The following is a 16218-nucleotide window of genomic DNA, read 5'->3' as shown; positions in this document are numbered from 1 at the left end:
GAAGTGTCTGGGAGCCCCCGGGGGTGTGCTCAGCAACCGCACAACGAAAGGGCGCAGGAGGCCGAGGGACGGGGGAACTGGAGGAAGCCCTACCTCGAGGAGGGCGGGGAGACCGGTTCCACTAACCGGTTGCTGTGCTATAACCCTGGGGTAGTCATTTTCCAGTGGCTCGAAAGGTCACGAGGAGGACCCATGGTAAGAACTTGTGTCCTCACCCCCTTTCTGGAAAGGTCTACCCCAAACGTGCACCAATGTGGGTGACTTCGCGTGGTCTGAAATCTGCAGCCCTTGTCCGAGAGGCCGTGGTCTCGGCCGTGCCTGACCGCCCTAGCTTTTCCTCTGGGGGTGGGGGGGGCTCCCTGGAACCAGTTGTGAGGGCGTCCAGTCAGAAGCAGGCACTGACCTCTTCGTGTCCGTCGTCCTCATCCTCTCGAAGAACCATGTCCAGGATGTTGCCTTTGATCTTGAAGTCCCGCGAGGTGCTGAGCCTCATGTGCTGCATCAGGTTCACCTGGGACACAGTTGTGCGTGTGGGCGGGTCTTCCTGCGGGAGGACAGGGCCCGCCAGGCCACAGGGGCAGCCTCCACGGCTTTTGACCGACCCTTCAGTTCTCCCAAAAGCACGCATACCCGCTTGACCTGTTTTATCGTAGTTCCTACGTGAGGTCTGAACTCAGGCCATCAGATGGCAGAAAGCAAAGAGAGGGAGGGTTCTAGTTTCTTCCCCACTGCCCTGTGCTGCTGCAGTGTGCCACAGCCCCTCCCAGGTAAGTGGAAATGGTAGAAAAGAACAGCGTGATCACCTTGGACTTCTTTGAAAGGTGGATGAGGAATTTTTCATACTGTTCAATGGCGAAGATGAGATTAGGGATTGGCTTGGTTTCCCGAAGAACTCTGGCCTACAGGACAAAGAAGAGAAGACCTAAGACTTCGATTTCAGGTTCAGAGGTTTCTGAGGTTGTCCTCCAAAGCAGTCAGTAGCAGAACTGCCCTGGGCTTGGCAGGAAAAAGCTAGTCTGTCTTCCAGTCAAATGCAGGATTCCTTATGTTCTGGCAATCTAAGATTTCTTGCAGTTAAATCTCATCAAAGGACTGGAAAGACAGCACCAAATCTCCGGCTGAGAATTCTCGGTATTTACTGCTCTGCAGACTGGCTGAAAGAAGGGCCGCCTGTAGAAATCTGGTTGCCGCCCTGGCTTGATTGATATTCTGCCACCAGGAGCTCACTCTGCAACGGCTCTGTCCCCCTTTCTGGTCTATGTGACCTTCTCACTGCTGGGATTCTATTTCCCCCAGTCAGACTTGTGATTTGTAGGTCCTCCCAAACTACATGCACATCAACGTGGTGGTTTTTTTTTTAAATAAAGGCCACAACTAAGGATGTGGGGGGAAAATAAAGATGGGACCAGTATCTTGGAGATACTTCTATATCTGAACATTAAAATCTCTTTCTCATGCCCGTGTCCTGCAGTATAATGCACTACAGAACCTATTTAGCCAGGCCACTCGGTGGGCCCACTTCTCTCCAATACTTCAGTTCTGCAAACAACACCGTGGGACTGTCCTGCACGTGGGCCTTTAGTCTCCGCTCCCGCAAACACAACTGCCGGAAAGCGCACGAGGGTAGGGCTCCTGAAATTCAGCGGTTATGGCCAACCCCCACTCCCCGGCCTGTGGATGGGCACCTTTGCCAGCAGTGTCCCAGAGCACCCTTGTCCCTGCTCCCGCCCCTTACATGTGCTTTAGGGACCATCTTCTAAGCTCATTAACTTTTCCTAAAACAATTCCTTCCCCATGAGAATCCTAAGCCATTGCCATTTTTAAAGGAAGAGCTTAAGATTTCTGGGTGCTTCCTAAATAAAGTGTGTGGCTTTTTGCTCAGAGAAAACAGATGTTCCCTCTGAACACACAATCTGTGAGCTGAGAAGCAGCCACACACACGTTTTTGTAAGCACGTCAAGGAGCTACAATGCGCACGGCCCGGAGCTGAGCCGTCTACACCGCACAGCGCAGCGTGCAGCACACTGAGAGGCGCACAGCTGCCTCCGTGGTCAACCGCAGGGCGTTTTCATCCCCGCAGGAACCGCGCCCCTGTTTCAGCAGGCACCCCCCACCTCTGGACAACCACTAATCTACATTCTGTCTTCCCAGATTGGCCGGCCCTGGGTGTGTCCTATAGATGGAATCCCGCTGCACATGGGCTTTGGTGACCGGCTTCTGTCACTGCATGTTGTCACGGTCCCCCGGTGCTGCCGTGTCCGCCAGTGGCAGCTGCTTACCATGGCTGTGGCAACGGCGGCGGCTTTCCCCTTCTTCTCTCCTGTACATTTCAGGCTCTGACTCTTCTTGTTCTAAAGACACAGAAACAAATTCTCTTCACTCCCGAAGATGCTGGTGGTCATTTTCTAAGAAGATGATTATGGCAGAATATGGGGGGTGCATAAGGGGACCGAGTCTGGGCAAAGAGAGAACCAGCAGCAGAGGCTGGAAGATGGGGAACATTTTGGGACACTTTATGATCCTCAGATATTTGGGGGGTTTTGTTGTTGGGAGGTTTACAATCTTGCTCTTAGAACTAGCACGTGGAAGCGAGGGCAGGACCGATTGTTCCTACACCAGGCCAGCCAAGGGACTAGTGAGGTCCGGAGGATGGTGACAATGGGGACCGTGAGGACGGCGGCAGGAATGGGGATTTCCCAACTGGGCAGTTGGCTCAAAGGGTTTCCATGAAGGAGAGAAAGCCAGAGAAGCCATTCCCAGGGCCTTCCGTCTTCCCACTTAGAGGCAGACCCCAGACATGTGTTGTATGCCTGTGGTTATGTGCTTGAGAAGGGTTTCAAGGTCATAGGAACGCTTCCTGTGTTGGAAATATCGCAGGATAAAGAGCTCCTGGAGAAAGAATAAAGGGAACCAAGGGAAAGTTAGAAGAGAGTCAAGACCACCACATGCGAGCTACACGAACAGGCACTTTTACCTGAAGGGCTGTTCCGTCCCTGCTGGGAATGAACACCCCTGTCCCATGGGACAAGTAAGAGAATCAAAAACAGAGACCTGAAAATGGGGAGAACGGTACCACTGGAACCATGTGAGAGGCAGGAGTCTTAGTCCATGTGGCACGTTCTGGAAACCGAGAAACGGCAGGGATTCCAGAGGGGCTGGTATGAAGAAGTCTACTTTTAGCCCCGGAACACATGGTAGAGGGTGAGGGAGGCCCTTTTAAGAGAGGGGCAGGGAGGCAGCCGTGGACAGAACTCATATGACCAACTGAGAAGCGAGGTGTCTCCAGAGGTGGGACCCAAGATGGGACCCTGCTGAAACTCCTTAAATCAATCCCTGTCCATTGCCCATTCCTGCTGATTCAGGAGGACTAAACTCCCAGCCAGAAGAGGCATCTTTTATTTATTTTTAAAGATTTTATTTATCAGAGAGAGTGCACGAGAGCGAGCACACAAGCAGGGGGAACGGCAGGCAGAGGGAGAAGCAGGCTCCCCACTGAGCAAGGAGCCCGACGTGGGACTTGATCCCAGAGCTCTGGGATCAGGACCCGAGCCGAAGGCAGACGCTTAACCAACTGAGCCACCCAGGTGTCCCGAGAGGCATGTTTTAAGGGTGCACCGCTCTGGGCGGGATGCTAAGGGTTTGGAGTACTGGTTTTCACTGCTTGCTTCCCGCTGAGAGCCAAGGCTGTGGGGAAGGAGAGAGGGGGCTGTAAGAGCATGAACAGCTCTCTGAAACATGCGGCAAATGCAATCCTGGTTTCTAGATAGGAGATGGAATTAATGGAACCATAGGCCTTCTGCCCAGGGCTGTCATGAAGCACATCTCCCAGTCCGTGAAAAATGTCTGCCTGTGGGTCAGCTGACGTGTCAGGAGGGCTTTAAGTCAAATGGAGATGTGGAAGGGGGAGAGCAGCCTGAGAACACACAAATCGGTTTTTCTCACGTGGGGAAAGAATAGTCTAGGAGACGCCTGGTGATTCACAGAAGAAAATGCTTGAGGATGGGGTCAGAAACACAAACTCGAACCCCTCCAAGAGCTTACATGTCACCAAATACCAGCTGACTGGAGAGCAGGCGCTGGCAAACTACAGCCCGGAGGCCAGATCCAGCCCACGCTTGTTTCCAAAAGCACCGTCTCGCGAGAGCACAGTCGTACGCAGTCTGCTGCGATGGCAGAGGACAACGTGACCGACCATAGCCTGCGACGTGTACTCTCCGCCCTTTTAGAGAAAAAGTCTGCTGACCCCTGCCGCAGGCTCAAACTACCTGGGTTCAAGTCTCTGCCTCTGAACTAGCTCTCGTTCTCTGCATTCGCCTCTAACCCTTTCCCATCGCTTACAAGGGCACCTACGGGTCATGAGGTGTGGTGAGGAGGAACGAGGGTGAGTGACAAGAGCCTGACGTGACACCAGGCCACGGCCGTAGAGACAGGTGAGGGTTCTCTGCTCTGGTGAAACGCATATGGTCTTGCCGCACTGGTTCCCAAGCTGTTTTCTTTGGACCGCTATTCTGCCAACAAGTACTTGTTATTAAAAAAAGAAAAGTTCTTGAACAGATTTGAAAACTACCACTGAACACTGTTGGAGCTCTCAGCAGCTTTACTCTGCTCTCGGGTACCACGAATCTCTAAGATGAGAAATATGGACAAGCTCTTCGCACCTAACCCTTCTGTAGGAGGACTGTCTCGATCTCTTGGGTTCACTGTGAGATGGGGCCTTATCGGAGAGCGGGAGCTCCGAACGTGACCTGAGCAATGGAGGGACACACCCCCTATTTAGACGAGAGAGGAGTCTGACGGGATGGCACCTATGTGAACATTTCTGAGCAAGCGTGCAGGCAAGGTTAAAGGAGGGCAGAAGCAACAGCCTGGGGAGAGCAGGCCGTTCCCTGTGACCTGACAGGGGGCCTGACCCAGACCACACGCCTGGTACAAAGGCAAGGTGACAGAGAGCCTCAACTACGGGCACACGACTCAGAACTCCTCGGGCCAAACCCGGGTGGCGGGCCACTCGGTCACGGATTCAGCACGGCAGGGGACGCACCCCTCACCATGCGCAGAATGAAGCAGTTACCGACAGGAAGATGGGCCTGTGCGCGACGCAGAGGCGGAGAGCAAGTGAGCCATCGCGACACAAGGGGTCCCGAGCCGCCGCTCTACACAACTGGACTTTTGGCTGGGGTTGACCCATTAGCGCACATCTGCTTGGCTCTTTGAAGACAAGTAACTGCCACCTGCCTTGTGACTAAGTGGCCTCGGGAGACCGTGGGTCTTCATGTGTTTAAGCCAGATTCTCAACTGGGGGTGATTTTGCCCTTTTGGGACATTTGGCAATTTCTAGAGACATTTTCAGTTGTCACAACTAGGGGGCCACTACCAGCATCTGGTAGATGGTAGAGACCAGGGATGCTGTTAAATAACCCAGAATGCACGGAAGAGACCCCACCTCGAGGAATCATCTGGCTCAAGAGATGTCAACAATGCAGAGGCCTAAAATCCCTGGTTTAAGCCGACAGTAACAGTGCATCAGGGACGACAGAACCTGGTGGTACCGTGACTCAATGCCATTTACAATTTCTCCTAATCTTGGGACGCCTGGGTGGCTCAGTCGTTAAGCGCCTGCCTTCGGCTCAGGTCATGATCCCAGGGTCCTGGGATCGAGCCCCACATCAGGCTCCCTGCTCAGCGGGAAGCCTGCTTCTCCCTCTCCCACTCCCCCTGCTTGTGTTCCCTCTCTCGCTGCCTCTGTCAAATAAATAAAATCTTTAAAAAAAAAATTTCTCCTAGTCCTGAAAGAGCCCATTACTTTATCAATTTAGGAGGAGAAGAAAAGGGGTCTGGGCACCTGACAAGAACAGCCCACATGCCCTCCACTCCTTGAAAGGGTTGGTGCTCCCACAGACACGGCACCGTCGGACCTCAGCCCTCTATGTGCTTACTGCTTCTTTACTCACAGACCAAAGGATGGCCCATGGCATGGATTTAGGATCACCCAGATATGAACCGAGTCGCAGCCCCATCATGCGTGTTCCTTCCCTGCTCCAAATGCAAACATATCAAACACTTTCTCCAAAGTAAGAAAAACTTTTGTTCTTTGTATGATTAAAGATTTCTTTGCTGTAAATACCTCAAGCCTTGGCTTGGTCCCAAGTGGGCACCTTTGGCTTATGGTAACTGGGAGGAAACTGCATGGACACTGGGCTCACGGGATCAAGCAGTCCCCTGGGGACACAAGAAGTCCTTTCTTCCTGGAAGATTTATTTTGGTATTGACCCTGAATCACTTACCTGTATGTAAGAAATGAAAGAGTAGCATAGGGGGGTCAGATGAGAACCGGACAGCTTCACCTGCAGCAAGAGAGAAGGAGACCAATGCAAACGCAGGAATAGAAGGCTTCCCCCATTCCTAGGAAAGGAATTTTCAACTCACCAACTTCTCCATATTTTTCGGAATTCCTCCGGAGCTCGGACACACCTGGAGATACTAACCAAAGATTCCCAGGTTTAGCCTACGTCCTCTATCAGCGTCCCCGACAGCTATCACCTACAGGTGAGTCAGCGAGCTAAGGCAGTGGGCCTCACTGCTGACGGAGAGGGAAAAGGAAGCCAGCGAGCACGTCCACAGACAGTCCTAGACACCAGGCTTCTCTGTCCCCTCCCCAAAGCTCCCGAGCTTCCCAAACAGGCAACGAAGGGCTTCCGTTTCTGACTTGTTCAGCTTACTGCTTTAAAAACCCTTCAGGCCGATGGCCCCTGCATCTAGAAAACCAAAGACTTTGCTGTTTTTCCTTTAAAATATGCCCGGAAAGAGAAGAGGAGAGAAGAGGCTTTCGGTATTTCCAGCACGGAAGTTTTGGAGCCACGCCGTGCGGCCAGAGCTGCACCTTCTCAGAGACGGCGGCACTGCTGTTTCGGGACAGCGCGTGGCCGTCCACCATCTTTCTCGGGTTGTCTAGGCCCTTCTAAGTATTTAATATGGATCCCTGCTACAGTCAGAACCACGTCACCCAGTGCCTACCACCTTCTGAATGTCTGCTGAGGACCAAAAATAGTCCAAGTGCAAGAGAAGAGTTCGTTATTAGCAGATACTGGGGAGCATTAACTCAAACCCAGGGCGGAGTACGCCTTGTATTTAAAAATACTAACCTTTCTCCCACCCACGTACCTGACCTGGAAGGCATTTAACACTTACTTCTTAAAGGAACAAAATAAGGAAGAAACACCTCTTTAGTGCCCAGACTGGTTTGAAATAGTCTAATTCTGTGTGCAATACGGCAGCTACTGAATTCTATAGCTGTCGATTAGATTAAGTCTTAGAAGGCATTCGAAGAGGCATTCGCTCCCAATTAGATGCCACATATGCCCCTCAAAAAGGGGGGGCTCTAAAAGCAGATTTAGAATATGCCATCAACTGCTTTTTTTTTTCCTAGCCTGTGGAGACACCTGCCACCTACTGACCAAACCAGAATCAAACCACAACCCGCACAGGGGTAGGCAAGAGTCCTGCACAGGGCTGTTCCACCGCGGTGGGCTGCTGCCCAGGCCGAGTGACTCGGGTCATCTCGCAGATACTCACATATCTGACAAGTGCTGTGAGGATGGTGTACATTTTGCAAAGGTCCTTTAACAAGATGTCCACACAGCTGCCCGATGGCAGGGCCGTCTGCACCAGCTCGTGGAAGAAGGTAAGCAGAGTTCCCAGCTGCATGATGATGGCTTTCTCGATGGGATGATTAGGTCGGGTTGCCTGAGAAGAGGCCTCTTCTGAAGGGAAATGAAATTGGCACATTCAAACCCACAGACCTTATTTCCTAGTTAAAGCGAAGGAGACTTAGAACTCAACTAACAGCGCTTAAACGGGCAGTCTGTAGGGACAACGAGCACGTAATTCATCATGCAGAGTGAATCGATAGCCATTCTATCCCAAGCCACACTGCTGTCTACCTTGCCCATCACACTGGCAATCCGGCTCAAACCGACAAACAAATCGAGTGGCACTTTCATGCAGCCGTCCAATCTGGGGTGGACTCTCTCCGTTCCACCCTCAATGCATCTTACCTGAGACAATTTCTTGGCTCACTTGTCCCTTAAGCTTGGTGATCAGCCAGTCCACTTCCTCTAGGACTTTTTCAGCCTGACTCAGAACAAGTAACTGTAAAAGAAAAGAGTGCCTGGCATAGCTCCCTGTGCACACAGCTGCTGGCAAAACACAACCCCCGTGGCCACTGTGGCTGGTTACAGGCCTCAGGACACGAGCCGCGACAATTTGCACTCACAGGGACGAAAATGGAAGGAATGACAAGGCTGTTTCCATGGCTCGGGGGTCCACACTTACACAAACAGTAGGAGCAGCTGTTCTCAAATTCACCACTGCGAAGTGGTCTGTTTTCTCCACCTCTACATCCTGAGGAGGCAGAGAGAGGAGACGGGATTGCAGGAAGGCTGGCTCCCGGCCCCCAGCCCCAGTCAGGGTGTCGCAGCGAAGGCTCGCGACAGTACCTGGTCTATGTCTCCGAGATGCCCATGGATATCCTGGGACAAGTCACGCAGCAGGGTGACAGGACTCTTGTACAGACCGTGGAGGCTGAAGAGCAAACTCATCAAGCCCTTGCAAAACGAGGCATCCTCTAAGTGCGAAGGAAAGAAAATGAAAAGGTAAGTTCTAACCCAGTCAGTCTTCAGGGGACAGGGGGCCCAACCAGAAACGCGGCTTGCCATGTCCCATGTACGCTATCCCAGCGCTGGACACAGTCCATCCAAGGCAGCTCTCCCACCAAGCTACACTCCTGTGCACGGGCCCAAAGAAAGCAGAGGCTTCCGATTATTCCCCAGTTACTACCGCTGAGGAACGAGCACCCAGATCAAGAAACAAAACGCTACCAACACCCAGAAACCCCCTCCTACCTCACTTGCCCCAGCAAGGAACCTGCTCTGACGTCTACCATCACACCTAGCTGTGTCTGATTTTGAACTTGATCTAAATGGACTCGTGCAGGAAGTACTCCTTGTGTGCCCGGCACGTCTGTGCAGCTCATCGTGCACGTGCGTGCCCATCGTCACTCCTTCACCCCCTCCATGCTGCCTGACGCGTGAACGGGTGTCTGCTACAGAAACAGCGCTGCTGGGAGAACACGGCCGCCTGTGCGGGCCTGGAGTGGGGCTGCCGGACCCTAACCAGACACCACCCGGCAGTCCTCCAGGATGCCTACATGAACGCGGCCCTCCGCATGCTTACCAGCCATGGGCGTGGCTCTTTTTCATTCTGGTCACTCTGGTGACCGTGTAATGAGTTCCTTTCCTTTAAGTGCTATTTGGGAATGATGATTTTACATAAAGCCTAAAAGGAAACAAGGAAGGAAACTTACCCTGGCTGTTCTCCTTGCAAATTTTCGACGTCCAGGATAACATCTGCACAAACTAGAGATCATTCAGATATTAAAGAAACATGCCATGAGACAGACAGATCTAGGTGTTGTCAGACTACACGAGACCTTTCCAATTCTCCTCACCTGCCAAAATACGTGCCTGGATCTAGAGGGATAATGTACTAAGAACAGCATAAAAATAAGTCCAGAATTATAAGAAGAATTACTCATCCTTCTCTCATAATACAGTAACATATGACTCAGTTCTCAAAGTCTGTGCCCTCATTAAGGACCGAGGGTCCTGGCGTCTGGGCTCTTGCCCCCGCTGAGCTTCCTCCTCCCACTCCCACTCTGGTCCAGGGTTGATGCGCCTTCTCCATGCCGCACTCTCCACACGGAGACATCTTTAAGATCAGTCGAATGGAGAGATGCAGGAGAGGAGAGTAAGATCTGGGCCACAAGACAGCAGAATCAGCTTCTAGGAGCCAAAAGGCCAAAGGAGGTTAGAAGGGAGGGGGGGAGAAAAAGAAGAAGAGGCAAACAACCAGACGGAGTTTTCTCAGGTAAGGAGAGGAGGCTTAAGGTCTTGGGATGGCAGGGTCCTGCACTGCGAGATAGACGCCTAAGCTCGCCGCTTCAGCAGTTCTTTGGAACAGGTTTTCAACCACAAAGGCACTGAAATGCAGTATGCTTAAGTCCAGTAAAAACTCAAATTTTGATCTACTGGGGTAAAAAATAATTCAGAGGCTAATTCTGAAAGGTCTCTGTGAACTGATATACAAAGGTCTCTAGAATACGGTGTTAAATGTAATAAGCAGGATGCAAACAAGCTTTGGTGTGAAGACAGACAGGGTTGGGAATAAGAATCTATCTCATATTTGCATCCACAGTAATAAAGGAACTCTTGAGGGGCGCCTGGGTGGCTCAGTCGTTAAGCATCTGCCTTCGGCTCAGGACGTGATCCCAGGGTCCTGGAATCGAGCCCCGCATCGGGCTCCCTGCTCCGCTGGGAGCCTGCTTCTTCCTCTCCCACTCCCCCTGCTTGTGTTCCCTCTCTCACTGGCTGTCTCTCTCTGTGTCAAATAAATAAATAAAATCTTTAAATTAAAAAAAAAGCAAAAAAAAAGCAACTCTTGAAGGATCCATCAGAAACTAAAAGTTATTTACTTATTTGGGGGAAAAGAACTGCACAGGTGGAGGAGGACAGGGATAGAAGGGAGACCATTCACTGCAAATCTTATCATTTCTGGTTTTCAAATCAAAGGGCTTTATTACCCACTCAAAATTAAATTTAAAAAAATTTTAAAGAGATTACCTGAAGTTACAGGGACGGGTGGGTAATGAGTTTTGACTGAAAAAAATTTCCTATATATATGAGCCTTTCGAATCCATCTGTTTTCCCTCAAACCTCCCCCGGCCCCACTTCCCTGTGGCTGTTTCCTTCCTAGTGCTGTTGGCTGCAGCAGCAGGAAACAATGAGGCAGAATGTAAAGCGGGAGAAGTGGCGTGGTGCTAGGACCACACGAGCAACTAGCAAGAGGGACTTTCTTTGGGCTTCTGGGAACTAGAACCAGAAGCCCAGGCCTTGCTTTTCAGCGCTCTGACACCGCCATACTCCTGGGCCACAGTCTTCTAAAGACTAGCTCTTCCCGAGGCAAGGGCTCACACGAGGAGCCGGTCTCCCTCACGGATCAGGAAGCAGATGCGGTAGGAGCACACAGCCCAAGGCATCAAGGCTGCTCTTCATCATCCTACAGAGAAATCACTCCTGAACGGAACAGACCCCCAAAATGTGGCCCTTCTCTTCAGCGTGTGGAACGCTCACGTGGTACACACTTCTACGGATGTGTGCGTATCTACACGCATATACACACAACCCACCTGAGTTGTTTCCCCTCGGGGACTGTAGTCTCGCTTTCTGACTTAATCACCTTTTGGTGAATTTCTCCCAAACTTCGTACCGGCTAACCTTGCTGAGAAAGTCAACTGCTCAATGTCAGCTACCTTCATGATAATATATTTCCATCTTAGTAAAGAGCAAACACCAAGAGTGAGTAAGAACACAAGCTAAGAAGGCTGAAGGCACCAAAGATACACAAGATTTTTTTTCTAAAGCGCTGACAAGGGTCAGGGCAGCGGCCAAACAAAACGCAGCGTGAGCCTGCCCTCTCCGGCTGCATGTGACCGCGTCGCGGTAAATATGTCCAGGTCACCTATCACTCAAAGATGAGATTTAAAGGGGACATTTAGATATATGTAGTGGACCTCTGAAAACTACAGGGGTTAGGGGCGCCGACCCCCTGCGCAGTCAAAACTCCAAGTAGAACCTCTGACTCCTGAACAACCCAAGCGCTAAGAGCCCACTGCTGACCGGAGCCCTGCCGGTCACGGCGACAGTCGGTCGGCACCGCTCTGCATGTTTCGTGTAGGACATACTGCACCCTTACGATAAGGTAGGCTAGAGAAAAGAAAAAGAAAAACCCAGGTACAAGGGGATCCACACAGCTCACGAACGTGTTACTCAAGAGTCAGCTGTACTAAGATGTGACGCTCCGGGCCTTCTGAGGGCTGCCAGGTGGGACCGGATTCGTGGCGCTTCTACCTGAGGGGAGGACGGCTCCAGCAGCTTGGACAAGCTGGAGAGAACGGTGACCAGCAGGAGGGCTTCTTTGCTGTGAAAGTCTTCCTCTTGGCTGCTAAGTAAGTTCAACAAGGACCTCTGGGAAGAAGGTGCACACGGAAACGTTAGCATGTCTGTTCCTGTCATGGAGGAGACATCTACCCAGACGCCGAACTGGGACAGAAAGGATTCCAAGCTATCAAAATTCCAAGAGGACAAAATCTGGAAATAAACTGGATTGAACAAGTAGTTTCCTACCCTGTTCCTGACTACAAATCTGACTGTTCTCTTGAAAACCACGAACTCCTTCTCCTCTAACCCCCTGCCAAATGCACCTCAGGAATGAACACTGTGCCCAACGCTGGGTGGCTCACAACCTCCTGAGGCCCCTCCACTGAGCTCAGGTGTAGACGGGGCCCCAGCCCCAGCACTGCCCACACACCTTCCGTTTCCCTTGCCCCGTTCCTCTCTCACCACCTGAAATACTCTATTTTGTCTGTCAGTCTCTTTCCCCACTCAGTGTAAGCTCCCCAAGGGCAGGGATTTTGTTTCTGTTGTTTCCTGCTACACCCCCAACGCCTAGAACCTGGCACAGAGCAGGAACTCTAGAATTACTTACTTGTTAAAGAAAACCTGAGACACAAGATCCTGATAGTGTGACAACTGCTGGTTAGAAACTAACAGGCTTCACTGTCCAGTCTTTATGCAACCCGACAAAGCCAAACTACACCATGCACACGAAACAAAGACATACACTCCCTACCTTAATGGGCTCCTGGCTTTCCCTTCATAACCACTCGGTGATTCTTGGAGGCAACAGTGCTGCAGGCTGGGGTGGCTCAACACCCTTCCTCCCCAGAACCCTTTCAAATGCATTACCTTCCACACAGTAGAGCTACGTCCTGTTGCTTGGATGATGACCCAGAAACCCTGTCCTACTCGCTCGCTGTCTGCCTGCTCCCACCAGCTGGCCCAGCTGACGGTCCCTCTGCAGGCGCCCTCAGGCAAGCCGGGCAGCGTGCCAAGGCTTCCTACCTGAAACTGCCGGATCTGGAATGCTGCTCTGTGAGTGACACTGCCTTCCACCTCTTCTCCCTCGTTATCTGTGACATCTAGGAAAGGAAAAGAATGGGATCTTCTTTGAAATGGACGGACTCATGATGCTTTTTTGGCCTTTTGATATTAAGCTAAAATTTTAGAAAGCCAAAAAAAGTCTGGGGGCAGAATTAAATGTATTCCTAACATTCTGCAATTTCTTAGCCCTATCTTTCAATTTCCAGCTACTATCTGTGGTCCGTGTAAAAGCCAGTAGATGCCAGTTCTGAATCCACTAGATGGCACTCCTTAGCAACATGAGGACTGCTCTCAGGCGTTGTCTGTAGATTAGTAAATACAATCAAGAGGTTTGGTTAACAAAGAGAAACCCAGAAGAAGCCAATTTATCAAAACCGAAATGCTCACCCAGAGCCCTGAGAAACTGGTGAACCTTGGGCTGATAGAACTGTTGCACAGCACTGAATATCTTCTGCAAACCCTCCAAGCACAGCAGTGAGATGCTCTTTCCTTTCTCGTTCTTTCCCAAATCTTCCACTGAAGTAGGAATGGAAGTATATCTCCAAAGTAAGACCCTGAAAAGAAGAAAAGCGGTTATCAGAAGATTTTATTTTTAGGTAATCTCTACATCCAACGTGGGAATCGAACTCCCAACCCCGAGATCCAGAGTCGCACACTCTACCGACTGAGCCAGCCGGGTGCCCCAGAGAAGTGATTTCATTAATGTCGGGTTCACCGAGGTACAATTTTATATGTTGTAAAATTCACACCCTGTACATGTCTGGTTCAATGAATTTTAACAAACTTACACAGTTGTGTAATCATCCCCACAATCAAGATATTTCTATCATCCCAAAAGTTCCCTTACGCTGCTCTGTATTCTCTCCCCCCGACTTTCCAAACAATCACTGATCTGATCCCTCTCCCTACAGTTTTACTATTTACAAAATGGCATGTGAAAATGGTAGCATGGTCTGGAGCCCCCCGAGTCTAGCTCTGTTAATTTAGCGCATGCTTCTGAGATTCACCTATGTCACTCGCTGCGTGTATGGGTAGTTCAGCCCATTTTCCTGCTAAGCAGCTTCCGTCGTATAGATGTACCGGTTTCTCCATTCAACTGGAGACGGATGTTTGGTTGTTTCCAAATTCGATTACAGATAAAGCTGCAAATCACAAACCTTCATATGGATATATGCTTTCATTTCCTTTGGGTAAAGAGTGAAACTTATAGACCATATGGTAGGTGTGTGCTTAACTTTTGAAGAAAATGCCAAACTGTTTTCTCAAGTGGTTGTTCCTTTTTATCTTTTCATCAACAGAGAGTTCAAATTCCTCCACATCCATGACATTTTGGTATTGTCAGTCTTTTTATTATTTTTTAAAGTTCATGAACTAATTATGTTGACCATCCTTTTGTGTCCTTATTTGCCATCGATAGGTCTTCTTTGGTAAAGTATCTGTTCAAATATTTTGCCCATTTTTAAATTTGGTTGTTAGCTGTTTTAAACTTAAACGTGAGTGCTCTTTATACACTCTGGTTACCGGTCCATCAGAAATGTGCTTTGCAAATATTTCCTCCTCATCTGTGACTTGTCTTTCAATCTCCTTAAGAGGGTTTTTCAAAGAGCGGAGTTAAATTTCTTTTTATAAAATACAGCTTGTGCTTTTGGTATTCTGAGAAATCTTTACCGAAAACAAGATCACAGGGATTTCTGTTTTCCTCTAGACGTTTTACAGTTTTTGGTTTCACATGTCTTTGACCCATTTCAAGTTAATTTTTTATGACATGTGGAACGAATAAAGGTTCATTTTTAAAAAAAATAAATGTCAAACTGTTCAAAAACCATTTGTTGAATTTTCTCTGTTAAATTACCTCATCACCTTTGTCAAAAATCAAATGACCATACTTGTGGGCTATATTTCTGATCTATTCTGCCAATTTCACACTATCTTAAATAAAGTAACTTGATATGACTTGATACCTGTAGTGTGAGTCCTCTAACTTGGTGTTTCTATTTCAAACTTGTTTTAGTTATTCTAGGTCCTTTACTTTTCCACATAAATTTTAGAATCATCTTGTCAATTACTAAAATAAAGCTTAACAGGATTTTGATTAAAATCATGTTGAATAGGAGGGTCAATCTGTGAAGAATCCATACCTTGACAATACTGAATCTTCTAATCCATGGACATTTTTACATTTTACATAAGATCCATCTTTATATTTACGTGGGTCTTCTTTGCTCTAATGTTTTAGAGTTTTCATCACATAAATCTTATGTTAGATTTATTACCAAGACGTTCACATTTTGTGATGCTACTGTAAATGGTTCTGTTTTTAAACTTCAATTTCCAATTGTTCACTGCTAGCATGTAAATAAAAATACAATTTAAAAAATACTACGCTTGTTTTCTGCAACCTTGCTAAATTGCTTAATATATCTACTAGTGTTTAAAAAAATGTCTTTGGAATTTTTTATGTAGACAATTATAATGTCCCTGAAGACACAATTATTTCTTCTTTCCCAATCTGGATGCCTTTTATTTCTTTTTCCTGTTTTACTGCACTGGTTATGCCTCCAGTATAATGTTGACTAGCAACAGTGAGAGTGGGGGGGGGTTAATCATCAAGTATGGTGCTGATGTAGGTTTTTTGTGGATTCCCTTTATTAGATTGATAAAATTTGCTTTTATTCCTAGTTTGCTGAGAGAGTTGATCATGAATTTATGTCAAATTTTCTGCGTCTATTGAGATGATTATAGGGTGTTTTCCTTTAGTTTGTTGATATGATGAATTATGACTGATTTACAAATTCTGAGCCAACTTTGCCTTCCTGAGAAAATATTCCACTTAATTACATGATCCTTCTTACAAACTGCTGGGCTGAATTTGCTAATATTTTGTACATCATAAGGGAAATTGGTCAGTAGTTTTCTTATCATGTCTTTGACTGGGTTTGGCATTAGGGTACTGCTGGCCTCATAAAACGAGTTGGGACATGTTCCCTCCTTTTCTATTTTCTGGAAGAGTTTGCATAAATTGGTATTCTTTCTTTTTTTTTTGTGGGGGGGGGGAGAGGGAGAGGGAGAATCTTAAGCAGACCATACGTCTGGCACAGAGCCTGATACAGGGCTTGATCCGATGACCCTGAGACTATGACCTGACACGAAACCAAGAGTCAGA

At 48.8% G+C, this 16218-nt stretch overlaps 1 protein-coding gene across 4 annotated transcripts in view; it reads right to left on the bottom strand.

The window, feature by feature from the left end:
* The window catches only part of FANCI (FA complementation group I), a 78716-nt gene that overhangs the window by 1038 nt on the left and 61460 nt on the right, over positions 1-16218 (bottom strand). For all 4 annotated transcript variants that reach the window (XM_026510451.4, XM_048220742.2, XM_057303682.1 and 1 more), the window contains exons 25-37: positions 13443-13609; positions 13017-13093; positions 11964-12080; positions 9362-9413; positions 8496-8623; positions 8332-8400; positions 8055-8148; positions 7573-7760; positions 6427-6480; positions 6285-6344; positions 2280-2351; positions 804-899; positions 404-511 (exon numbers count right to left, since the gene is read on the bottom strand). In XM_026510451.4, coding sequence (XP_026366236.2) covers positions 404-511; positions 804-899; positions 2280-2351; positions 6285-6344; positions 6427-6480; positions 7573-7760; positions 8055-8148; positions 8332-8400; positions 8496-8623; positions 9362-9413; positions 11964-12080; positions 13017-13093; positions 13443-13609 — 1282 coding nt within the window. The remainder of the gene's footprint in view (positions 1-403; positions 512-803; positions 900-2279; positions 2352-6284; positions 6345-6426; positions 6481-7572; positions 7761-8054; positions 8149-8331; positions 8401-8495; positions 8624-9361; positions 9414-11963; positions 12081-13016; positions 13094-13442; positions 13610-16218) is intronic.

The sequence above is a fragment of the Ursus arctos genome, unplaced genomic scaffold (assembly GCF_023065955.2).
Source record: "Ursus arctos isolate Adak ecotype North America unplaced genomic scaffold, UrsArc2.0 scaffold_28, whole genome shotgun sequence".
In the NCBI taxonomy this organism is placed as follows: domain Eukaryota; kingdom Metazoa; phylum Chordata; class Mammalia; order Carnivora; family Ursidae; genus Ursus; species Ursus arctos.
Note: the sequence above shows the minus strand (reverse complement) of the source record. Positions and strands in the feature narration are given on the sequence as shown.